The 27,287-nt window shown below is 38.4% G+C and overlaps 1 protein-coding gene across 4 annotated transcripts in view; it reads right to left on the bottom strand.

Moving 5' to 3' along the window:
* The window catches only part of MYT1L (myelin transcription factor 1 like), a 128,377-nt gene that overhangs the window by 11,944 nt on the left and 89,146 nt on the right, over positions 1-27,287 (bottom strand). For all 4 annotated transcript variants that reach the window (XM_041477889.1, XM_041477890.1, XM_041477887.1 and 1 more), the window contains exons 15-17: positions 19,916-19,978; positions 15,171-15,254; positions 13,629-13,850 (exon numbers count right to left, since the gene is read on the bottom strand). In XM_041477889.1, coding sequence (XP_041333823.1) covers positions 13,629-13,850; positions 15,171-15,254; positions 19,916-19,978 — 369 coding nt within the window. The remainder of the gene's footprint in view (positions 1-13,628; positions 13,851-15,170; positions 15,255-19,915; positions 19,979-27,287) is intronic.

Below are 27,287 nucleotides of genomic sequence, written 5' to 3'. Positions count from 1 at the left end.
TACTCTGCAAGGACATTCTACCCCTTATCTTATTGACTATGTTTACTTCTACTGAAGGCAGCTGCTCTTTGAATTGAGAACAGACAAAAGAACTCAGGATATATGGGAAGACAAGATGAAAAACAAGGTGAAGGCAGTGTTGCACCAGAAGTGGGCTGTTGTACAAAGGCTGAACCCTACAGAAGTGTAAAGTTAACCAAAAAGCTTGAATTGAGATCCCAGTGAGACTGAGAGTTGCTTGAGATTTCTAGAAGACTGAAGGGTAGAAGGAGACAGAAGGACAGAAGGAGACAGGAGTAGATATGATTTTATTTTTTTCTTGTGACTGGCAAACAAAACAATACAAGTGAAAGCTATTTCAGTGCTTTAGGGGTTATGCTTTAATATGCTTCACATGCTTTAAATATCTCAAAAAATGAAAAAAGACTATGAGAAATATTTGGGTAGTAGTTTTGTTAAGGATAATACTTCTCCTCGCATTAAGTATGCTATGAAGCTGTATCAAGGGAGATTGAGGTTGGATATTAGGAAAAGGTTCTTCACCCAGAGGGTGGTTGGGCAATGGAACAGGCTCCCCAGGGAAGTGGTCACAGCCTGATGGAGTTCATGGAGTTCAAGAAGTGTTTGCACAATACTCTCAGGCACCTGGTGTGATTCTTGGGTCTGGACTTCGATAAGCCTTGTGGGTCCCTTCCAACTCAGGATATTCTATTATTAAGTTTGAAGCCTTTACCGTTGATGTTTGTCATAGGTTTTCAAACTTTACACTGAATTTTACACAACTCTGCAGCTTATTCTTTCCACCAAAGAGTTAGTAAAATTAATCACAGTTATCTCACTTGCTCCTGCCATTATTGTCATACACACAAGAAATTATAAGAACATATAAACACAGTTGAGTATTCTTTCCATAATAAAAATGAGTTAGGCTTTCTAACAACATTGCTGGGGTACTGCTGTAATAAATTCAGTATAAATGTACCAAACCATGAATTATCTCTGTCAGACTCTGGATGCCACACGGCTTGAAGCCACAGCATTTTGGTGGGGCTGTGAGAAGCACCAGCAAAGCAACAAACTCTGGACTCCCTCTGAGTTTCTGATTCACCAAGGGCTGTGAGTCTCTGCTGTATCAACAACCAGATGACCATCAACACCTTATTTTGTTGGGATGCAATGTGTCTTAGCGCTTGATAAATTTCTACTGTTGGGCTGAACCTCTAATTTGTGAAAGAAAAGTATTGTCTGTCTGGCACATCATCCTAGAAAGACACCCTCTGCCATAACTTGCAAAATACTATAAAGGTTGTATGGTGATTGTATCTATTAGAGTTGAACATAAGGTGAAGAATGAATTTTCTTTCTGGTTTAGCACTGTGATTATCTTACTGCAACCAGTGCCTTGCCATATATTCAGTGGATTTGGAAATAGGGTGAAATTTGTTCAAAAATAAAATGAAAATTAGTGGGCAAAAAAAGTTTTAAAGGAGTTTTTAGGCAGTGTACAGTGTGCATTTATCAAGAAATTTAGATTAAATAAATGTGGGCTAAAATCCTGAACTGTTTCAAGAATGCAATTGCACTGTCTTCAGGGATGCAAACAAGAGAGGCCACCAGAGTGAAGGATCATTGATCAAGTGGAGCAATTGTCTGGGTGACTGACTTTAGTTATCTGGGTTCCAGCTGGGTGTTAAATACATTTTTTTCCTCAGTAGACAGATGCAGTTTAGTCCCTCTTGAAGCTGGGGCATTTGCACTTGGCTTTTCAACTGAAGAAAACAATTTCCAAACAGAGAAGTAGGTATATGGGAAAGGAGGAGATAATGGTAAAATAAACCACAGCTTTTATATTTGGTATGTCAAGTGCTGAAGTTTACAAAGAAAGAAATAACAGTGTAAAGAAACCTGAGCCTCAACCTGTAGGACTCAAAAAGCATCCTGAGGACAAATTTCATGAACCCTGCAAGATGTTTATAGATTCACTACCACAATGATTTTTCAAAAAGAAAATGAAACACTTCTCTTGTTTATTAAAAATAGCATTGTCTACAGACTAGAGGAAGGAACAAGTCACTTTCAAGGGACCTCTTTTAACTAGAGATATATTCAAAACAAGCCCTAGATGTAAATCCTTTTGAAATTCAGGGAAATACAGATCACAGTGAAAATGACTGTTTTATTTTGTTAATGGCTGAAACCTTACTTTTACCACTAAGCTCCTCAACTATTTGCTAATGTTTGAAGTTCAAGTTAAGAGATCAAACTCAGTGATCAAAGTAGCTCATTCCTTAGTTTAATATTAAATCCATGAACCACTCTTTTTTTTTTCTATGTTGAAGGGTATCAGCTTTAGTGACTTCCTTATTCCCATGAGTAAATTCTACTACACACCTTAAAAGATGAAATAGTCTATGCACAACTCCAGCAGAGATAAAAGAAACCCTCTCTAAACCAGCACTCATTTTTATTTACATTCAAGGATGATTGGCTTTTCCCCAGGTTCTTACTGAGATGTGAAGCAAAGGGAATCCAGGAGAGAGGTTCTGCAAACAAGTTAGTTTTGTTTTCATGGAGATTGCTGCGACTCACAGAGGAATCTCTTCTCCCCACACAACCCCAGCTGCCTTTGTGTGGTGTTGGGTGTTGGAAAAAAAATCATGTCTTCAGCTCAGTTTCAGAATTCTTCATTGGAAAAGAATTATTTTTATTAATGTGGCCCTTCATAGACCTTGTTTCCTAGCTAAAGCTTGTTGTTTGGTTGGTTTGGTTGGTTGGGATTTTTTGCAGGTTTTTTGTTTTGTTTTGGGAGTTTTGGGTGTGTTTACAACTAACACCTCAATGCTTGCTGTGAAAAACTCCAATTTTAAATCAGGAGGGAAATCTAAGTTAAAAATACTAAAAGCTTGATGTAATGTGAGAAGTGACAGTTCCTAATTCAAGGTGCTGAGGAAAGTAGCTGAGATTTTATTATGTTTAAATAAATCTTTGTTTCAGAAGTAAGAAAAATCAAATCGCTATCCAAATGGCCCTAAAAAACCTATAGCCATGATGATTAAAACAAAATGCAAGCTTTTCAAAATTATTTTAATAATATCTGATCATTGTTTCAGAAATATGTTCTGGAAAGAACTATATTTTTATTTTGGGGGTTGGGGGGTTGGGATGGGTTGAATTAGCATTAAAATCTGGTCAGTCAGAGGCACCAAATGGACATCAAGACAGAGTGAATGGCCACCCAGAAGAAGAGAAGGTATTTGTGGTTTTTCACTGGAGATTTAAAAGGTAAGGCAGCGTTATAGTTTAATTATGCCTATCCCTCATAACAAAAGAACAAAGCGGGCATCAGGTAAGAAAAACAAAAATAGGTATTATGCAGAAATGTTAACATGGCAAAGCCGAGAAAAAAGGCCTTGAGAGCAGACTCAGTTTGAAAGAAATCCCCCTGGGGCATAAATATACACCAGAAAAGAGATTAATGAATCTTGAAATGCTGGAACTGTAAGAGCACTGCCAAAATTGCCCTTCAGCTGGGCACAGTCGTCCCTTGGCAAATTTGCATCATATTTAGTTAACTGAGGCTGCTTAGTCAGCAAAGAGGCTTTGTGGGTGGGCTTCTCACATGTGTTAATGAGCTTTGACCTGTATCATCCCTGAGGAGGGAAAGAGGTTTGGCTCTTGCCCAATGGGTAACAACTGTTAAAAAATCTCCCATTTATTCTTTGGGGATGAGTACCCACTGCAGCACATTATATGACTTACAGGCGGCCCCAGCACTAAGCCATGCATTTAACAGGGCGCAGCTGAATGCCCCAGGAGCTGGGGGCTGGCTGCTGCAAAGCTTGTCAGCCTCTCTCCTGTCAGGGGACTGCCCACAACAGGACAGATGACCTGAAGACCAGTGGATTTACTGGGCTGTTGAATAGGAAGAAAGGTTGAGACTTCCCTGTGTATAAATAGCTAAGGTGTATGTTTAGCTACACACGTCTGATTAGGTGGCTGAAAAATTCATGTGATCATTTAGTGACCAAGTGACTCACTTTGGCACTTAAAATGAAGCACAATTTCTCTGAACACTTTGTATAGACAGCAAGGAGAAAAATGTATTTCAAGAGGAAAACTAAGCCCTCCTGAAACCTAAAAAGTCATCCTGTATTCTCTGCCTTTTTATGAGCTATGTCTGGAATGAGGACAAGCAGACTTATAACCAGACAGCTTCTGCTAAGTGCCTGGAATCAAGGAGGTGTCACATTGCAAACACCTGTACAATTGCTGTCTACTGTAATTTGTCAGGTCTGCTAAGCAAAATGGTTTTTCTAGTTTATATGGCGCAGTTTGCTTTTTCTAATATGGATTTCATATTATTTTCTCTGTGACTTTCCCAAGGTAAGTAAACCTCTTAAGTCTTTTTAGATTATCTTACTATCAAGAGCCTTCCAGCTTAACAAATGGTACCTCTGATTAAAATGCTATTCTATTCCTTCTTCCAGCTTGTAATGAAAAGAGCTGGCAGAACTACCTGCAAAGGGCCTAACTCTTTCAACAACCAGGTTCTGCATTTAGTCACTTGTAACTTTTGCCAGATTTTAACTGATCTGACTGAAATCTTCAGTGGTAACTGTCAGGCCCATTTTGTTTTTTTGGGTTTTTTTTGTTTTTTTGTTTTTTTTTGTGGGTTTTGGGCTTTTTTTTCCCCCAAATGTCATAGGAAAAATATTTATATTTCTCAGAATATACTTCTACACCACTGTTTTGTCCATATACATTATTTTGTCCCTGCTGAGGAGAACAAAAAAGTACAAATAATTTCATGAATAACTCTAACTGTCCGTGAATTGGAGCAACAAACAACGTTTCATGGGGTGTTGCTCTGAGTTTAGAGATGCATTCTGCTGTCTTCAGGAAAACAAAAGTAGATTGGGCAGAGCTATAAGCCTCTGACAGACTGTCCAGTGGACATGCTAAGTGGATGTGAGTTTGTGTTTAGTGCCAGACCCTCCATGTACCTGTGTGAGTGGGAGCCTTCCCTTCCACCAGCCCTGTTCATGGCTGCAGGGCTTGGAGCAGAAGAATGCTTGCTGGAAGCAACACCTGAGACTGCCTGTCCTCTGCCAGTGCACCAACTACTGCAAATGCTGGGGACTGAGAAGCTCAGAAGTAAGAAGACTGAACAGGAGCCACAGGGACTGAGAAGAGGGCCAGAATACTACTGTAGGAGAGAATAAGGATGGGAAGAGGAAGGTGTCAAGAAGTGGTTTAGGAAGACCCTTCTCCTTTAAGGCCAACACAAAATTACTAAGTAAAAAATCCTTTGCACTGCAGGACCCACCATACAGATTTCAATTTTTTTTCTTTATGTAGACTATTATTACATTTAATTGCCACATTTCTTTCCTTGGCTTCTTGGAAATGTCAATGCACTTCCATGCCTGTCATCTTTTAATGATGCCATCATTGGTATGCTTATCATTGTCAGTTGTAGCTATTGTTAAATGCAGTGAATTTGGTTAGTTCTTCTATACTCTTAACGATGTATGATGTTCTCCTGCTCAATTGCAATGTACAGCTTGTAGGAAAACTAAGAGATGGGAAACAGCAAAATAAATCAATGGCAGGAAGGGGACAGGCAGATTAAGACCAAATGAACAAACACCCTACACAACTTAAAAAGACTACCAAATAAAAAGTAAACCAGTGAGAACTAAGTGAATTTTGACACAAATGTGGCACTCTGTCAATTTACTGTAGCAAGAAATAAAAGCATGGACAAGAGTTAACCTGACAAGATACCTGGCTAGAAATAGATGCAATCAAAATCTTCAATGAGTTGCATATTCAAAGCTTCTTACTTTCTGGAGTTTGACAGCATTTATGTTTCATAAATAGAAAAAAAAAAGATTTTTCTCTGCAAAGTTTTTACCACTTTCAGTGTACAGCATAGGAACACCTTTCAAAAGATATTGCCGGACACCAACTCCTGACAAATAGGGTATTTTGCAAGCTTAGGGCACCTTGAGAATTCAGCTGGCAGTTTGGATCCTTTGTGTTTTAAAGTGTGCTTGCAACTGTCTTAACTGTGAGCTTCTGGGTCTGCTCAAAACCAAAAGAGAAGTGGACCAGAGAGGAAAAGCGGGCAAATACCCACTGGGAATGACAAGGCTGTAGCTAGGGGATGCAGAGATGCAGCTGGAATAGCAAAAGCTCAGCTCAAAATGAAACTGGCTATAGAAATGTAAAACACTCCAAGAAATGGTTGTTTAGGTACATAAACAGCAAGTGGAAACAAAAGGAAAACATTGGCACACTATTATATGGGAGAGGTGAACTAGTCACCAGCAATGCAGAAAAGGCAGCAGTTCTTGACACTTCCTTCACATGTGTCATTACCAACAATGTTGGGCCCCAGGCCTTGAGAGCAAAACTCCAGGCTGATGCAAACATAGACTGACCATCACTGATGGAAGAGTTGCAACTGAAGTGTTACAGGAGCTTGGCACTAGAAATCAATGGGCCTGACACTGCCCACCCGAGGGTGTGAGGAGTGCTGGCTGATGTGGTTGCAAACCTCTTCATAATCTTTGAGAAATTGTGAAGATCAGGGGTTATCCCAGAAAACTGGAGGAGAGATAGTGGCAGCCCCATTGTAGTCATGATATTATGAAAAATCCTTTGCTGGGATTTTTCCTCTCCTGAGAAGCTGAGGAGCCTCAGGAGAGAAATGTAAACAATTACTATCTGCTGCTGTGGAATGCAACAGGTGCAGCTGGGATTGGTCCATGTGGATGGTTTTCCATTGATGACCAATCACAGCCACCTGTGCCAAGGCTGTGAGCAGTCACAGGATTTTCTTATTCTGTTCTGTTCTTCTTGTTGTAGCCTTCTGATCTCTCTGTTCTTTTAGTATAGTCTTAATGTAGTATTTTAATATAATATTTAACATAATAAATCAGTCTTCTGAAATGGAGTCAAGCCTCGTGTCTCAACACCCGGAGAGTCCCCAACACCCCATCTACAAGAGGGGCTTAAAGGAAGATCTACAGGTTCTTTAGCCTTATTTCAGTCTCTAGGAAAATTATGGAATGACTCCTCCTGGGGCCTATCACAAGTGAGATGAACCACATGATTGGGAAAAGCCAGCACAGATTGACCAAGGGCCAGCTGTGCTTGACAAACCTGCAAAAGCAAATTTGATTTTTGTGACAAAGTAACCTGCTAGGTTGATTTGGGGAGGGGAGGTGACAAGTGGACATTCTCTACCTGGATTTCTGCAAGGCTTTTGATATGGTTTCCCATGGCCTCCTCCTAGAGAAAAGTGTAATGGTCTGGACAAGTGGTCTGTGTAGTGGGTGGGAAACTGGCTGAGAGGCTGTACACAGGGTGGTGGTAAACAGCTCCTTTTCAAACTGGCAACCTGCCACAACCTGGCTCCCAGGGATCCATACTGGGCCCAACCCTGTTTACAATCTTCGTAAGCGATCTGGACAACAGGATCAAGTGTATCCTGATCAAGTTTGACAATGATACCAAACTAAGCAGGGAAATTAACTCTTTGGAAAGTCATGCTGCAGGAAGACCTGGATAGGCTGAGAGGGTGGGCTGACAAGAACCTTACAAAGTTCAACTAAAACAAGTGTAAGTTCTTACACCTGGGAAAATATTCAGGAGGGTACCACAGGCTGGTACCAGGTAGGTCTGTGGAAAGGGACCTGGGGGTCCTGGGGATGACCAGCTCAGTGTGAGTGGTGCTGCTGTGGCACAGAGAGCCAGCAGGGCACTGGGCTGCATCAAGGGCACCTCCACACGGACACAGAAGTCATTGTCCCACTCATACAGTGCTTGTCAGGCCACACCTGGAACACGGTGCTCAGTTCAGGCTCACACTATGCAGAAACATGTGGACAGGCTGGAGAGCCATTGCTCTTAATGATAAGTAATTTTATAATTATAAATTTTTTAACAATAATACTTAATGGTAAGTATTTTTACGTTTTTAAATGCTGAAGCTGAGAAATGCTGCTGTTAAGCCTGGATGTGACTTCAGGCAAATATTGAAAGCTCTACAACAATTTATGAGAATATTTGCAGCCACTAGCCTGTGTTTTGTAAAGCATCTGTATTTCAGAGCTACTGCCTTTTTGGGGGCACCTTGGCACCCCAGATACACCCTGGGGTATGTTCTATGGTCCTGAGCACCAGGAGGTTTGACTGTAGGTGGTATTTGCAAATCTTCTCTTCAGAAGCTGAGGATGATCACAGAGGATTTTTATGCAGTATCTATTTCTAGTAAAGCATATTTAATGAGAAAAAGGATCTGCATATGAAAAATCTACATCTCCAACCTTCTTCCCTCACATTTGTCATCTCCTTTGAGTGTTTGAGAGCTTAGAGGTCCTCTGAGGATCCATGTGAGTGTAGGTATCAGACAGCTTCCAGAAAGCTGCTGCAGAGGGCAGCTCCTGTCTTGATGTTCTTTTGGGTTTCTTTTTTTTTGTCTTTTTCTCTTTCCATAATCTGTCTGTTCCCATGCTTAGCAATGCAATTGTGCAACTCAGAGCTACGACCAACATAGAATTTTTGGAGGAAACAACACTGGTAGTGCTCCTTCACCTCAGGACATGCATGTGTAATGGCTGAACTGAGTGAACTTCCTGTGGGCTTTCTGACAGCCTTACCATTAACTAAACCTTCCTATGCATAAAGTGGATAGCCTGTAACAAGTGTCACATGTAATAATCTCCCATAACCACTTGATAATTTCTACATACATTCCTTCAGAAGGGAAAAGGCAGTGGATGATGTCCATTGCTTCCCCCCAGCACATCTAGACGTTTTGCAAACACAGTCGCATGCACTTGCTGCTCAAATGCAAATCCTGTTCTATAAACTTTTTTATTGATCTTAGAGTCCTACTGTCCTCAGCATGGATACAGCTTCACTAAAGAAAAATCATCCTTCTCTACGCTTTCATTTCTATTTAGCATTAGCTTGTTAATGGGAAAAACACAACTTATAATTTGATCATCTCTTGTATATTACAGCTCTACTAAAATCTTTTTGTACTGGCTTTGGCTGGAATAGAGTTCATTTTCTTCAGAGTAGTTGGTATGAGGCTGTGTTTTAGATTTGTGCTTGAAACAGCGTGGATAATTCAGGGAAGTTTTCCTTACTGCTGAGGAGTACTCACACAGAGTCAAGGCTTTTTCTGCTTCTCACCCCACCTCACCATTGATGGGGCTGGGGGTGCACAAGCTGGGAGCTGGGTGGGGACACAGCTGGGACAGCTGATCCCAACTGACCCAAGGGATATCCCACAACATATGGTGTCATGCTCAATATACAGAGAGGGGGAAGAAAAAGAAGGAGGAAGTGGGGGGAGTGATGGTATTTGTTTTCCCAAGACACCATCACTTGAGCCCTACTCTCCTGGGGATGGCTGAACACCTGACTGCCCTTGGGAAGCAGTGAATTAATTCCTTGTTTTGCTTTGCTTGTGAGTGTGGCTTTTTCTTTAACTACTAATCTCCACCCACAATTTTTCTCACTTTCACACTTCAGATTCTCTCCACCATGCTGCTGAAAGGGAGAAAGCAACTCTGTGGGGCTGAGGTCCCGACTGGGCTTAAACCACCACACTTTTCCTCAGTAAAGGGAATTTAAAAGCTACATTAATGTGTTTGAAATGGGTGATCACTGATGTAAATAAAAGTGAGCTGAAGATGGGAGCAACAACACAGTTTTTGATCTGAAAAGGCATTTCTGCAGGTAATTTCAACTGAAGTCAGCACACACACATTCCTTCTCTGTGCTAAGGAGCAGGGTTGCTAAATCCAAGTATATTCAGAGAAAGTCCCCACTGATCACAATAGTAGAAATGATGCCATCCATAAAAACCTTCTTAAATCAAATATGGGGATGTAAGGGTCTGTTCAAGAACTAAATTGCAAAGCTACAATATAATAAGCAATTTACATTTCATTATAACCTATTTAATTTATCTATCTACTGATTCCATGCTTACATGCCTTCTAATTCATTTTCATATTGCTGATAGGTCACCTAATTTCACACTGGCCTCTCTTCCTAGCAGAGGCTCCTTTTTGAAGCATAGCACACTTAATCCTATGCTTCAAATCCCTCCTGATAATTCTCTGTTTCCGTTCTTTCCTAATGCAAACTGCTTGACAAAATAAAACTATTCACAGACATTTCTGTGAACAGGCAATGAAATGTTAAAAAACAGAAACTTTTGTTGGAACCTTTGATCACAGGGTAGGATTCAAAATTCACTGAAATGTATGACTTTTCATTGGTTATCTAATTATGCTTTTTAAGTGTGAATGTAGGAATATGCATACATTTAAATTCCAGACTACATACCAGTTGGAGAAGGTCTTTATTGATTTACCAGCCCTTGTGGATCATCTCCAGTGTCCATTGATACCAGTGCAATGATATCATGTGTACAATGTCAACAGCAGCTCTAAGAAATCTTTACCTGAAAAATATCTTTCCTAATATATATTTGATAAACTCAACAGCTGGCATCATTTTCACAAACCAGTCTGCTGTTCATTTCCAGAGTATTGCAGTTGTTTTAATAGCAGCATATTAACAGCTGTCTAAAAATGGCAAAATGTAAAATTCTTGGAGATGACATAAAGGACAACTACACATGCAATGAATGCATATGCTTAGAGAAGTCTGCCAATAGAAAAATATTTCCACTGAGGAGGAAAATAAATCCTAATAGGACTACAGCAAGGTGTACTGGCAAAAATAAAGACATTAACTCCTCCTTCATGAGGAGCTTTTACTGTCAGTTGAAGCCCACAGCCCTACTTTCTCCCCATGCATGCTGAAACCAGCTCTACCTGCAAAAGGATGCCCATAAATCTGGTCTCACTGTGTAACTGGCATAGCATTGCTTCTCTTCAAAAGGTGAGAATCTGAGATTTACAGCCATGGCTGTATAGCAAAATGCTATTAGCAGTAGAAGATGAGACCACAGTCTGTTAGAATGGATACACCTGAAGTGAAGGAAAATTTCATCCTTAAGCAAGAAAATTGAGAGTATATGATTTAGGTGGGATTGAGCTCCAGATTCTGACACCTGGGTTTAAACACCTGCATGTTTTGGCTATGTGTCAAAGCTGCCACTGAGCTCTGGGGCCATTTCTTTAACAAGACCAGCACCCCTGTAGATCTCCTGCCAGGCACATTCAGCTTTCAGCTGTCATAATCACAAAATGCAGTGTACCACAAGTCTTCAGTCATTTTGGCCAACCCAGTACAGCTATACTGCAGGCCCTAAGAACACTTAAATGGCATTAAGTACCTGTTTGTAGGCAGGGGAAAACACTCCCTTTTGACACACTCAGTGACACTTATGGTACAACTCATTAAAGGCGAGTGTCCGCTGAAGTGGACAACTCTCCAGGATCCACTGATCCTGGAAGGGGCGCAAATGCATCCTACATCTTGTACAAGCAGATTCTTAAGGTGGGTGAACTGTTCTGATGTTCAATCCTACATTTGGAGTTTGATTCAGTTGTCCATATACAGACAAGAAACGCTATTAGAGAAGATTTATCTCTAAGGCTGATAAATATTACACTGGACCTACCTTTCTGAGCAGCAGCTGGAGGCTGTAGGCATTTAAAATGGCTCCATGTGCTTTTCTTTGTGTGAGCAAATGAACGAACCACTTTTAACAGTCTTAAGAATTCTACAAGAACTAATAATATTTTAAAAGTAATACGGCTTGTTATTAATAAGTAATTAATTATTAATTATTAACTACTGCATATGGAAGCTTCAAGAAGTTGTTCAATTTGCTTATAACTTAGAATACTGGCCCTTTGTTACATCAAGACAATCAAGTAAGATCAGTCTACTTCATCAGTCTTTTTAAGCAGCCTTTCATCTTGTGGTACTCTTCTCTGATATTGGATCTTTCTGCCCAAAACGTGATCTTTCAAGGTAAGCCACTTACAAGTCTCTGTTTCTACTTATGATAGTGGTACTAAAAAACACACATGGTTGCTTTGTAGCTAAATGTCATATTTAGGTTACTCTATTAGGGTTTTTTATTCATTAAAGCATTCCTTTAAAAAAAAATCTCTAATCTCTAGCCACAATTTGCCGTTTAATTGTTAAAATTAGTACGTTTCTTTTAAAAGTTAGTTATTCTTGTTGCAAGAATTTTCTCCTTGAAACCATAACTACTATGTGAATACTTCTTGCAAGCAATCTCCCAATAATTAAATTGTACCTTTTAACTAAAGGTAAAATAATTTCAAAATTTTAATGACAGATCTCTCTGAGTTAAATAAATGTAACACCATAATGAATAAAGTCAAACTGAAATATGAACACTAATACTGATATTTTACTAAAATTCAGAAACTTAAACCCACATGTGGTATCTGTTTAAATGGTCAGTTTTGCATCTCCTGCTTCCTAAAGCCTCTGGGAGCTGCAGTCTGTGTAATACATTTGGGTACTCAGGGAACACCTCAGGTCAAGGACCAGAATCCCTTCATGGTAGATACCACAAAAGACTGAGTACAAAAACAAGCCTGAGCTTAAACAATAAATAGAAACTATGTGCATAAAGTCTAGAGAGGTTGAAATAAGGATAAGGCTTCTAAGTGAAGTTGTAAAGGATTGTCAAAGAAAGAATCAAAGGAAATAGTTACAGGCAAGAGAAGGAAGAAGCACACTTTTCACCTCTGTATCTAGAACTGACTACAAAACAAGATCAAATTGGTTTAGCTAACTAAAGGGTACAGAAGTTCAGCTGAGGTCTGCCTGGAGAGGGTGACAAATTAGGGACATCAACTTGACATATATGAAGTAACAGAGTTCTATATTAGTGATTATATAATAAGAAATTTGCTCTGACATTATAGTAATTTTCAAGCCTAAATTCCCAACCAGAGCTCAAAAAAATCCTTGTTTCTTCATAATGTAATATCTAAAACAGCAGCAGGTTTTATCCCTAATAGACTGGCCACTTTCTCCTCCTTTTACAAGCTATGAAAAACGTTGTCATTGAAGCTCTCATATTTTTGCCAAGTTTATGAAAAATCAAGCTTTGTATTTCTTTTGTCAAGTATTTACATTCCATTAGTTTTAAATACAGTTCTGTACTCTACATATATTGTTTTCAACAAACATGTTCATTACCAAATGAATAAAAGTACTTTGATTTTATGGAGCTCTTTCCTAATATTCTTCAGTTCCATGCTCTCAAGAATATGTTTGACATCTCTGAAAATAAGGTGGACTCAGATGTGTCTTACAATGTCTACCCCAAGGTAATTTTAATTAAATAAAATTACTCCAAGTCCACAAATATGCAATAATCAATAGGAACTTACAGTTATTCTCATGCATGATTTTTCCCCTAAAATTTTCTGTATGTTATGGATTTAAGTGCAGGTCTGTAACTGCATAAAAAAACTTGTGTGTCTTGATTTCCAGTTACCAACAAATACACGTAAGCAGATTATTTTTTGATGTGATAATGAAATTCAAAATGAACAGAGAAATGCCATGACAAAAAGCTGTATTTTAAATCTGATTAAAATAATAAACATAAGTGAAAAACATAAGTCACAGTTACTCACCTACGATGAGTAAGAAAACTACCACTGACATGTCCCGAGCCATCACATCCTGGTGTTGGACATGACATTCCTTCCGTCTTCACTGACTTCCACGAGAACTGTGAGCCATTTAGGTACCCATCCTTTTGCCTTTTGGCAGCAAGAGGACACCCTGATGCACTGCGATGGGATGCGTATTTTCCAGTTATATGACCCTGACCATCACAGCCAGGAACTGGACATCTGTATAGAAGATAGATTAAATAAACTTTATTGTCTTGCCATTATATAGCTGGTAGCCTCTACAACAAAGTCAAAATAAACCTGACACGAAAAGGAAAGAATAATCCTACACTGTGGTCGCAAAAGCAGTCAAGATACCCTGTAGTGGGTAAAATTAAAAGCAGAACTTTACAATTTGAAGAAAAAAAGTTCTCTGATAAATTCTAAGGAGGTTAGCCAGTAGATGCAGTCACAGCTGCTGACATTATGCAATTGTAACAAAAGGACTGAGATATGTATGTGAATTGCAGGTATTTATCACAGTAAATATCACAGTGGAATTGAAATATTTGCTACTGAGCTCTGACCAGCAATGAAATTGCCCATAAAACCCTATAAGCATAAAATACTACTTAGTAAAATCCTTGGTACATTTTATTTATAGGTGTGGAACCCAAAGAAGACTAGTCTGAAATCATGAAAATGTCACGTACACACAGTTATGACATGATCAGAGCACCTCATTAGAAATGCTGAGCTCCTTTAATCACTTTTTGAATAGGGGTGATGATATGAAACTATGTGCTACATCCCAGAGACCAATGAAGGCAGTTCTGTATTCATCTGATGGTTTTCCTTACTTGGGAATCTCCCCATACATTTGCTCTATATACTGCTCTGTATACTCTGTATACTCAAAACCAAATAACCAAGGTTAGAAGAAAAGGTCAGACTCTTCAAAGTGAAACGTTTAAAGAAAATTATGCTTTTGGGGTTTTCTAATGTGTTGCTATGTAACACACACCTAAATTAAAGTTCCCTGCTTGTGAACTAAAATATTCCCGCAATTTTCTACTGAGAATCTGGTCCTGAATGGTCTAAGCAGTCGCTAAATCCACCAAGTTCAGTGGACACTGATATGAGAGTGCCTTGCAAGAAGAAACCAAGAGCTACAGGTAGGCATTTATTTCTCTTGCGAACTGCGTGAACAATCAGATTGGTTGCAGCAGTCTCATATAGACACTCAATTCTCTATTCCCATAACTACCTTTATTTTGCATGTATGGTTTGCCTGTAGTATGCAGATTATTAATTTTCAGATTATTTTTCTGAAAATTAAGAATTTAGAACTATTTCTAAATTACAGATGATTGTATCCTTGGCTAATGCTGTATCCTTTGCTGAAACAACCAGCACAGAGACTAGATTTGCTTATAGAAATCAATGTGGTCATCTGCCCTTGGATAACTATCACACAATAACACTTATGCCTTAAAAAACCCTGAAGACATATAAAACCTATAAAATATACAAAGGCCCTTTGACAATATTTGTTCTCACCTAATTGGCTCTTGGTCTTCTTTGTCTTCCTTACTTTGTGCTATCCTGATTCCACTTTTCTTTGCTCGTGGACAGCCTGAAAGACTGTGTAGAAGAAAACATTTTAGAATGCAATTTCTCTTTCTTGGGTACACTTTACAGGAATATGCTTTCTATCCAAGAAACTGGCAAAATAGGCAATCCTGTCCAGCTTGCACAGCCAAAGCTCAGGTGGTTAAATATGGAGAGTTGCAGCAGCCACACGAGGGGGGATGTGTGGGTCTGTGATGCAGGACAGGACTGTCGGTGCTGTGCACACCACACACACAGCAACTCCCCCAGGAGTCAGGGAAGGCAGCTCTTAAACCCTCTGCCTAACAATTCCTTCAGCTGACTCAGCAGCAGCAGTGGCATCTTTAATAGGAATAGAAGCCAGTGTTTCAGGGATGAGAGACATTATGTCCCCTATGTCTGAGAGAGATGAAAGAATAGAAAAAACAGGAGTATCTCTTTGTTGGACTAAAGATTTCTCTCAGGAGCACATTAATAACATTATCAAATCTTCCCAAACATCACATAACAATTCTATAGAATCATTGAATAAAAACATGACAGAGCTCAGAGCTTTCAATGCCTTCCAGAGAAGGGGTTCAAGTGCTCAGAATTCACCCAGACAAAAAGACTTGGTAGAGAGAAAGTTATATGTTAGGCTAACCAATGTTACATTTAACTAAAGACTGAGAATGTTGTTTTCAACTACACAAGCTCATTTTCCCATTGCATATGAAGAATCCATTATAGAAACCACTCAGCAGACTTGACAATGACCTTAACAGATTTTTAAAGATTTTTTTAGGTTGCTGATATCTGAGGATACAAATATGTCTATCAAAACAATCATGCTTGGCCCTGTATTTAAATGTTATTTCCGTCTTAACTATCCACATTAAAAAAGAAATCCACCAGTAGAACACCTTCAAATGTTGACATGAGAGAGAAAGAAGTGTCACCAAAGAAAAAATTTCCTAGAGAAATAAACAAAATAGAAGATTAAATTTTTGTTTTCAGCATGAGGAAAGGTACTTGAGTGTTGTGTAGTAGGTCCTGTCTTTGCAAAGAAGAGTGGTAACAAAAATAAGCATGGCAACAAAATTTTCAGTTATTTTGTCTTGTCAAAACCAGTGAGGACTGAGGGAAAGAAGCACAGAAAAAGGTGACGCAATCACAGACAGAATTCTGTGTTAGAAAATAAAGAATAGACAAAACCAGAGCTTACATGTTGCAAAGTCATAAATAAGTCAATTAAAGAAAGTGAGGAGTGCTGGAACAGGATATTGGACATAGCACATTATCTAGAAACTTATAGTGACATATCATGGCTACATCTATACTGTTAAATAGAAGGGATCTAGAACTGTTGCTTTGACCCAAGAACAGAAAGTTCACAATTGTACAGCTAAGCTCTCTATCTCTGTAAAACAGAGATTGTTTGTAAAGAATGATCTGGAACCACACTGAGTCCCAAATCATATCTTAGAATTGCCTGTGAGACCTTTAGCGGCCCAGAGTCAGTGCCATAGCAGGGGTCATGTCAGCATTAATGGAATAGGCATCTGCACTCGTGGACCTGTGCTCTCATCCCATTTCATTTTCCATTTTAAGTGTAACTGACCATTTTCCTTTTCAAAGCAAACTGCTGTTTATTCCAGTTGCATAATGAACACAAAAGTACCATAGTTCTCTGTGTACAAACTAAATCTGAGAAAGCCTGTGCCAATTAACAACAGTTTTCTTCAAAAATAATAATGTTGTCTGTAAGAAAGAAGTAGGAGGAAGACAGTCTGGGGAATTCAGAATAAGAGAATTCTGTCTCTGGGGCAAGGGAACCGTTCAGGGACAGGCTGGTTCACTGCCTGACACACAACCTGGGCTGCAGAAAGTGACGGGGAGTGGACGGGAGTTAAAGAGAGAGTTAAAGCTATCTCTGGGAGTAGCTGCTCTCACTGTGTGAGAACAATCAGAATTTCTGTATCTGAAAACTAAACAGTTAATAGGAATTCCTCAGAAAGCAGTACTATTTTTAGTAGGTGTACAGATGGGTATGCTTGTAGATGATATTTTCATAACAAAATCTGAACAAAGAATTTCTGCCTTGACTAATGATTTAAAGCTTTCTACATATTAAGTCAATTTAATTATCACCTACTCACTGGTATTTTGGTGTATCATCTCACTATAAAAGAACTTTCTATTCTCTTTCTGTTTATTAGAAAATTCTAAGACCTTCAGGTCCTCTTAACAGACATTTCCAACAGACAGTTTCTGAGGCTGTGATTATTTCACTTTTCCTCTGACACTGGATCCATCGAGAAAACATATGTCAAGCCTTTGCTTTAATTTTTTTAATTTCTAACCAAAGCTATTACAAGATAAGCATATTACTTCATTTTTCTATGACTTTCATTCCTTATATATGAAGACAAAAGACAAATAGGGAAATTCAATAGCGGTGCATGGTGCTATAACTTCTTGCATAAATTGAAGGGCTGTGTGGAACTGCAGAGTTATGGCAGAGTTAAATCTGCCTCACGTATGCTTGCTGTTGAGCAGCCATTTTAAATACCAATGATAACCTCAGCAGCCATTTAGGAGAGAAGTCTGTCATGCCTTTCCTCGTGAAACTGAGAGGGTTGTAACTGATGGTGTCAAATACAAACAAAAATACTAACTCAGATGCAGGCAGAACTAAATGCTAATTTTCAGTCTGGGAATTAGAAAGCCCAGCTGACAACATGCTGTGGGGTTTTCCATCCTTAACAGCTCCAGATTTAGGCTACTGGTTTGCTGCCCTTCGAAAGCATTCATTTTGCCAGCCTTCCCACCTCAGAAATGGCCTTGACAGATATGATCTGAACAGGGTAAGGTTGGCTCTGTGTAAATGTGACAGGTCTCCTGGGGACATCTGTGGATTTAAGCAAAGAAAATGTTACTTCACTGACTACATGTCAGTGCTTCTGTGCCTGCAGGCAGCAGAAGGGTTGCCAGAGGCCTTTTTGGAAGAGAAATTAAGGAGTTATGTGGCCAATATAGACATGGTGGCATTTCAAAAGGTTCCATGTGTTAAATCTCAATGGACTGAGAAAATTCCAGATATGTTTGTGTATTAGAAAAACTTTTTATATCTTTGTATGTACTTGATTATGCTGCACAATCAAATGAAAACTTGGTCCAGCAGTCATCTGCAAAAATATAAGAATGTAAGAATTTCCAGACAAAAAGCAGGTAACACCATTCAGCTCGTGGTCCAGTCCTTTAGTGGCCAGGAGACAATGTGCAAGGAAAAGGTTTAGAAAATAAATCAACATTCAGTGATTCTCCCCTACCAACCTTGCCAGCTTTTAGGTTTCTTGTTAGTAACGCTTTTCTTCTGCATCTTCACTCTCCCACCTGCTTCTGGTTAAATAGATGATCAAACACATAAACAGCTTCCCTGAGGTTGGGGTAGAGTTATAGCAAGCATAATGCTGGTAGAATGGTAGCTGATAAATTTGCATATAGTTAAATGTAGTTCTAAATTTGACCTTAAATTCCTCTGAAAGTGTGATCAAATCTGCATCATGAAAGTGCTTTTAAAACACTTGTATCTTCTCCTTTATAATGTTATTTTTACTTTTAATGTTTAACTCTGCAGTACAGAAATTGGTATTGTGATCTTTCATTTTCCCAGAACATAAAATATGGCATGCTTCCAATCTCTTATTTTATTTATGTTTTGACTTTGAACTCTTTGCTGCTTTTAGTGGGAAAACATTTAAACTGGAAATTTGTGTATTGACTAGTTATAGCCAATTGTAGAACTACAGGGACTTGGTGAAGAAAGCAAATATCCAGACTCAACAGTACTAGTCTGTGTGGGAGTCAAGAGTCTTTATTAACACAAGAGAGGTAGACTACAATATTATTCACTATTATTCTTTGATTAAACAGTGGATAGGTGTTTACAAAATATGGCACAGCTCTCCTCAACTGATTTAGTTCTCAAATAACCACAGGAGAATTGCTAATTGCATGGCATTTATACCATTACCTCTACAGTGTAATTGATCAATATCCTAATTAGTGAATGGGAAGCATTCTTTGACCCTTGGTGAAGTTATAGTTAAGGCAGCTTTCATCCAAAAATTTCTTTTTCCGTTCTTCTGGCTTGATGTAGTACAAAGTGTTGCAATTTAAGAACAAGCCAAGATTTTTTCTGAAATGTACTAACAATACTGGTGCAATGAAAGAGGTACTTTTCCCCTCTGATAAAAGATGATATGGCTTCATCTGGGAGAGGCGGTAAAGAACAGGATCCAATTTTGCATTTCAAGGAATATGGAGCGAGTCTGAAAGAGACTGACACAAACATTCAGGAAATACAATTTGAGGGAAAAAGATGCAGGAGTAGGATTTCAGTCCAAACTGTGAAGAGTTAAGTTGTTCTGAATGTAAAGCAACAGAAACATGAATGCTGAATTGCTTCCTCAGGCTACTAAAGAAGGCAGAGAAACTGAATTTATTTTGTATAAAGATTTTGCTAGATATTAGCAAAAAGTATTCCTACCTATTTGGGTAGTGAGTCATCCTGAAGCTGAGAAATGTTATTCATTAGTGGTTAATATGAGTTAGACCTGCTTCAGTATTCAGAGAGTGAAGTTAGGTCAGCTGAAGCACCTTCCAGCCCTGCAGTTATTTGATTTAAATAACAAAACCTTGTCTTTACATACCTTCGATGAGAAGCATAATTTCCAGTTATATGCCCAGAGCCATCACACCCAGGAGTCGGACATCTAGAATAACAATGGGAGAGACACCCAGCAGTTACTGACAGGAAAGATATAACTGCCCATTTAAAAATATTAATTGGCTCATCCTTGTTTCCTTAGGTGCCAGTCTCTGTGACCCCTACCCATTGCTAAATCTGAGCTTAATTCTACACCAGGGACAAACATAGTTTTTCATTCATAAAACATTTTTGTTTGCTACTCCTCGGTTGCCCACTCCAATGCTTCCTGGATATCTCAAGTACTGGCAGATTAGTGGAGATTTCCCAACAATCCAACATCCCTACATCACCAGGAATGAGTAGGGTTGACAGCAAATGCACTATCCCTGTGGTGTATGTAGTGGCTGAATTGCAGTGAGTAATTTTCTTTTCCACTGGAGCTTTTGCTCTAATCCCACTGCACAGTGTCATGAGGTCACACCATGAAGAGACCCCTTCACCTCTCCATGAAGCAAAGGAAATGCCCAAGACAGGGAAGTAATGCTGGCCTCTTGCAGAGAGATGGTAACCCACCCAAACAGTGCCAAACACCAAGCTACAGCACCAGACAGAAATGGTACAGCCCTCAGTGAAATTTCTAATAGTTGAATGACATTAGAGCCACCAAAGAAAATGGATGGATATTTCTACATTGCAAAGATGATTGCGATCATCACAGAAAAAGCTACATTATAATGCTAAGTAAAATCATTAGCTGGTATTTGAACTGCTACACTAAATCACAGAAAAGACAAGGAATTAATTTATATGCATTTTATTGAACAGACAAATGCTACATGAATTCCAAAAAGTCACTTTTCTTGAGCCTGAGTTTTGAATTTTAGCCATGCTATTTAAAGCTACACTTGGAGAAAGCATTCAAATTCAAAAAAACTGGGTCACAAATTCACATGTTGCATTCTAAAACATCAGATTTCCATAACATTGAATTTTTCCACTATTTGAATCAGGAGTTCATGCAGACTTTGGCTTTCACTCTTTAGTTAACGTGTGCTTTCTTTAGTTAACGTGTGCTTTCCTCTAAGTTGGTCCATACTGGTAAGCCTTTGTTTCTCAACATTTCTACAGACACTTGAACATTTTTTAAAATCAGTAATTAGGCAACACAGGGGTCAGGGCTATGGAGTTGTCATGTTCCATTAACCTGAATTTCAGCTGTTTTAAGCTAGTAAGCATTACCTACTTCTGAGGACCTCAGCAAGCAGATTATTGCTACTGTGAAAGACATAAATTAAACTGGAATGTATTCAATGAAGTTCCCATATGATCTTCATCAGGACCAGTTCAGTTATTATATGGAAAACATCAAAATATGGTAGCAGTTCTCAGATGTGAGCTGGTAAAACTTATGGGGTTCCCTACAACACTGAAGTTTCTCTTCTCCATCCCAACAGGCTGTGAACTTTGGACAAGAAATCTAAACAACATGCTTAGAGACAATTCTCCTTCTCTCTTGCTTTGTCTTTGCAAAGGACCAAATATGGTGCATGTGGTCTTGCATGAAAAGTGTATTAACATGGCTCTTAAAGGCCAACACACAGGATGACATCACACATCAATCTTTCTGCTTATAGAAAGATAAAGTCCAGGATTTCTGCATAGATTCTTCTGATTTTAATTAGGTAAAACTACAATCCTGGTAAAGAAGTCATAATTCAGTCTGTATGCCTCTTACCCTTTATTCTTCATTGTGGCTGCACATGGCTGGAATAAACTTTTGTTATTTCTTTAAAAATAAGTGGTCAGGGGATCTAATATGAAGAGTCTTATAATTTAAATACTCTATATGTGTGTATATATATATATGTATATGTATTCTCTCATTATTTATTTTCAGACAAATGTTTTGAGATCTACAGAGAGTCAACTCTTGCTTCATGTGTTTTGGTTCTTCTTCAAGACTAGCTGCATCACCGAAGCCTGACTAAAGCTTCTAAGATGCCAAATCATAAGATATGGGGATAAGAATTAATTAAAGAAATTTACTACATTTTGGCTTTACATGTTCATAGCATTTAAATCAATAAAGGAGAACCCAGAGCCATGGGACTTTAGTACACCTTGCAGTCTGGTGTACTACAAGGATTTCTTCTTTATGAGTCCATAATTTGAAGCCACTGTTTTCCTCTCCAGACTTTCTATCCTTTTGAGGATAAGCTATTAGCAAAAGTGAACAATGTTTTTTTTTTCTCATCTTTTCCAAGACTTTTTATTACAGGCAACATGATTAACAGTGTCTTAACAGGGTTTATAAGAAGCACCAGTATATCCCATCCATCATCTTAAAATAAAACCATTGCACCTCAACCATTTGGACACACAAATTTAAAAGCTAGCTTATTTCTGTGTAATTTAAAAAAATAAACAAGAGAAACTAAAGAAGAAATCATCCTGCTGTAAACTGAATTGTGTATCTTCAGAAATGGCTTTGCACAATTCATATCAACTTTTGATCAAACCAGATGAGATCTTTATGTTGGCAAGGATTTCAGAATGACCTTTCAAATTTTGATACTATAATACTTGTTTTCAAATCTCGTAAGTTTATGTTTACCTTCATGTAACAGATGAAATAAGAGTTTAGTGCAGTTGGTAAGAACACTTTAAAACTCCAGATCATTTATACTTCTGCTGTTTCTATTCTATGGGAAATGCTCTTAACAGTGTGACACATAGGATGCAGACATGCAGCAGTCTGTTACAACTATGAAGCTATTACAATATTTACTCGCTATCCTAAACAGATTAGATAGGGAGATAACCCCAAGTTCTTGTGCTATTGGAATTGGGTGTCTGTATTTTCCAAATGTCTGAGCATATGTAGGACTTGCATATACCTTACTACTTTGCTATCATTTACTACCTATACATATATCACTTAATCATATGTACAAACAACAATGCCAGAAAAATGTATGCACTGCTTGTAAGAGGCAGCTGATGTGGAACTCTTTGAAAATGGCTATCAGAGTATGTGGCAAAAGAGAGCTGCAGTTTTCCTTGCTTACTTAAAGTAAATCTGATTTGGCAGAATCAGAAACTCATTTGTAGAATTTACATAATAGCTTATTGTAGCACAGGAAATACTTCAGTACTGTAATGAGGGAGGTGACAAAAGGAGCTGACTCTGTGAAGAGTGATGTTCAGGACATAGAATACTAGCACTTGACTACAAATTGAGGGCATCCAGTAAAAGAAAGGGCTTGTCAGGGAAGGGGAATGCAGTTAGCAGTGCCTTGATGTCTCATTCACTTCACAGATCATCCCATAGAAGCATTTTTGGGAAAATAAGCAGAAACAGGAAGTAGGGCAGGCAGCAGAACAGCAACAGCTGTGGCAGCTGGATTCAGTATTTGGCTTAGATTCAATAGCAGGAGAAAAAAGGGTGAGAGGTAAATTGAGAAGAATTCACTTAAGCCCTGCTACTGATTCTTCACTGTGGAAAGATTGAAGGTGTGCAGCAATTAAAACAAACTTCTGGCAGCTTGAAAGGAGGTTCCTGGGACTGGGGAGGAAGTGGATGCAATGCCCAAATGAGCTCTGGGAGGGTTTTTCCAAATGCCAGTGGTTAAAAGTCTTGTTGAAACCTCAGCTCACAAGACACCCCAGCTCTCACCAGCATAGGGCACTACAAATAAGACCCATAATCAAACCTATATTCATAGTGTTTTATCTAGTTCTACAGGAGCAAGATAAGCTTACATGTAGTGTACGTACTTAGATTTACGGCTTTACTAGCATGACAGTGAATAGGATTTTACACAAAGTGTAAAGCCAAAACTGCAATAGTTTTCTCCTCATTACTGTGTATGACTTTGGTTGACTTACTTTTTCAAATTATTTTAAAACATAAATTAGATCCAAAACATAGAGATAAAACAAAGACATAAAAAACTACTTCAACATTTTAATTTTTGTGCTGAGGGTATCAGCTCCCATGGAAAAGAATTAACCATCCATTTCTCTCACACTGGCCAATTGCAATGACTTCCTACAAAATACCTTTCATGATCCATCATTAGTAAGCTGATGGATCAGCACAAAAGACTGATGTTACCTTTACTGTTTAGTTTACAACATTTAGTATCTACTATGTTGTGCCTCCAATCTTCCCTTGTGAACACATGTATCAATAGTACAGTCGATCAGAGAGAATATCCTGGAAATCACTAACTATTTAAAGCAGATGTAGCTAGCAAAAGCAAAATCACATTGAATTGTACAGGGGAATAAATCAGGAAATTGTGCAAAGATTCAGAATGGTTCTCCATAATGTTCCACACTGCAAAAGAACTGGGATTAATAGAAAATTATATCTTTCCCATAGTTTTATTTTGACCATCTCTATAGTAGAGGTGTGGTTTTTCTATTGAAGATTCAGAAAAGCTAGAAAAATATAATTGTTTCCTGTGGGATTTTTTTCATAGCAGAATGTAGAATTTTTTATTGTCTGGTGGTTTCCATCTATTTGAGATTCTGTTTTGTTTCACTGAATCACCAGGAATGGAATTCATAGGTTGGGAGGCTGGCAGACAGACTCAATAATACTTGCATTTCTGGTTTTTGCCTGAAGATCTGAGAGTATTTTAAAAAAATTATTGGATAAAATCTCACAATGGTGCTGTGGAAAAGGGAAGGATTTGGCGGAGGAAAATTGGACAATAAAGAGTCTAAATTACTTTACATAGAAGTGGAAAATATACTAGAAGTATTAATTCTTATTAACTGCTCTGTTTGCAGCTAAAAAGCTGAATGTCTTCTGAAACTACATACAGATTCATAACAAGTTACTGTGGTTTGGTGTTTTTTATTTTTTTTTCTAGTGAGGTAGTCTGAAAACAAAAGGTTACAAAAGTAAAATTGTAAAGAAATTGTGTTTGCAGTTCCCTGAATTGAATATGTAAGAGAAGAGGAAAAAAAGAAGAGGGCAAGAAAAGGAAGGGATGAAAAGAAGCTCTGTCAAATTAAAAACTGGATTTTCTGTGGAGTATAGTAGGTTTATTGAGTGTCTATTCCTTTATGAACTTGAGGGCTTGTCAAAACCTACAGGTTTGCAGCTCTTGACAAACAAGTCCTCTTTTTCGACTAGCTAAGAGGCCAAAAGAGAGAACAAACTTTTCTCCAGTTCCTTCCTATGCCAGTCACCACTAACCTGCAGGGAGTACTCCAGGGTGAGAAACAAGATCATGAGAAGAGCTGTGTGGTCCTCACTGCAGACTTTTGGCCACAGGTGTGTCAGTAAGAGCCAGTGCTGTGGCTATTGTTATAAAGACACCTCTTTAGCAGGAATTGGACAGATAGCAGCAACTCATTTTGTCTTTACTCTTCTGAGTAGTCAGAGCAATGCCTCCAGCCATTACTGTTCCAGCCAGCTCTGTGAAAGCAATCTGGATATGTAAATTGTAGAAGTCTTATTTTCAGTCCCAGGTATTTTGGTAGATGACATATCAAGCTCTAATTAACTATGTGAAGTGGGAATGCTGCTGATTTTTTTCCCTCACGACAACACAGAAAAGTTGTTGTCTGTTTTAATTCCAGTAGGAACACAGATATTTTCCATTTTAATCCTGTTATCTTTTATTTTCTATTTTTTACCATAGCATTTGATTTTTGAATTCCAGTGATGAATTCTAGTGATTCTTTTGCTGTCTAGACCAAAACCCTCTACCTACACAATCTACTGATGAAATTACAATAAAAACCAGTTTTGTTAGGATTTATTTTCCCTTAATTTTCCTCAGAGAAAATGTGCTGTATCCACATACTTCTTCACTCTATTTCACTTCTTCCATTTTCCTTCCTGGTGCCTTTCACCCTATTTTCAATCTGCCATCCTTTTCCTGCAGTAAAGCAAGAATCTCCATTTGCTTTTGTTCCACAGTTTTCTTTCCATCCATATTCCTCTCCAGCATTTATCTTCTGATTTCTACTCCCTCATTTTCCAAATAATTTTCTTCTTGTCTCTTCTTTCCTCTTTAACATTTTCTCTCTCTGCCTTTTGCTTCTTCTTTTCTCTGTTCCCTTTGGCTGATGCCTTCAATCTCTGTTTCTCCCTCATCCTTCTTCCTTTTATGAGCTCTAATAACCTTGAAGTTGATGTTACTTTTTTCTTTTCTCCTACCTCTTTGTTGTTTTTTTTTCCCATTATCTTTTCTTTCATCACCCTTGTTGTCCTCCTGCTCTTTCCTCCCAGCTGATTTTATCATTCTTGTCGTCTGCATTGCTTGTGCTCCTCTCACATTGCTGAAATGACTGGGTACACATTCTGCCCTTGTGTCAGAGGAGAAAGTGCTGTGTGTGAAACCTTAATACAGAATTTATTGGCTGTCAAGACTCAATGAGTCATTTTAAGTATCTCGTCCTCTTTTATTTTTATTGAAGTCCTTGTGAGCTTTATCACTTGCTTCAAAAGGAGCAGAACCAGGCTAACACTGGGCACTTCTGGAAATTGCATTCAGAGCTCATTTGAGCTCATTTGAATTGGTTCAAGAGGCAGCATAAACTCTATGGGACAGTAATGCAGACAACGAATATTTCAGGAGATTTTACATCTCTGGTTTCATGTTCAAGGCTAAACTTACGTTCCAATCCTCACAAATGTACCTATAATGACTGTGCAAAGTCAGACCTCTACAAATATCAAAGTTTCATAAAGATGCATTGTAATAAAAAAAAAAAAGATAAATTTAGATTCATATGTTAATTATTTCCTTCTATTTGTTCTAGATAGAAGGAGTATTTAAGCACGGAAATTTAGTTTTAGCAAAGTGCTAAATATTACTTTTCCACATGTAAACTGCTGCCAGCATTTCTCACTTAAGAGAATGCTACTGATATGACTGGTCTCACTGGAGGTAACAGGGAAATTTAAATGCCAAACCCACAGCAGATATAAAGGAAGAGGACTTCACGAAATGACAAGAGCCAGCAAAACCAAAAAATTGTGTGGAAGGGCAAATGGGTGAATTAAAAAAAAAATAAAATCTTTTTTTCATCTTTTCAGGGGAAAAAATTGTGTGGAAGGGCAAATGGGTGAATTAAAAAAAAAAAAAAAAAAAAATCTTTTTTTCATCTTTTCAGGGTTTTTTTTTGGCATTGGATCCAATGCAGTTCCAGTGGGAGTGGGCAGGAGAGCAGGGAGATCCAGACAAGGATCCCTCCTGGTGGGGCATTACAGAGCCCTCTCAGAAGACATTGGTGGAAGTACGGATTGGAGATTGGAAAGAAGTGCAGAATGAAAAGATTTGTTGTTGCCACTTTCACCGTACAGTGTTTCTATCCATGAAGGAACAATGCCAGGCCTATGGAGCTAG

This window comes from Pyrgilauda ruficollis, unplaced genomic scaffold (genome assembly GCF_017590135.1).
Source record: "Pyrgilauda ruficollis isolate IOZ18807 unplaced genomic scaffold, ASM1759013v1 scaffold42, whole genome shotgun sequence".
Taxonomy (NCBI): domain Eukaryota; kingdom Metazoa; phylum Chordata; class Aves; order Passeriformes; family Passeridae; genus Pyrgilauda; species Pyrgilauda ruficollis.
This window is presented reverse-complemented; position numbering and strand designations above follow the sequence as displayed.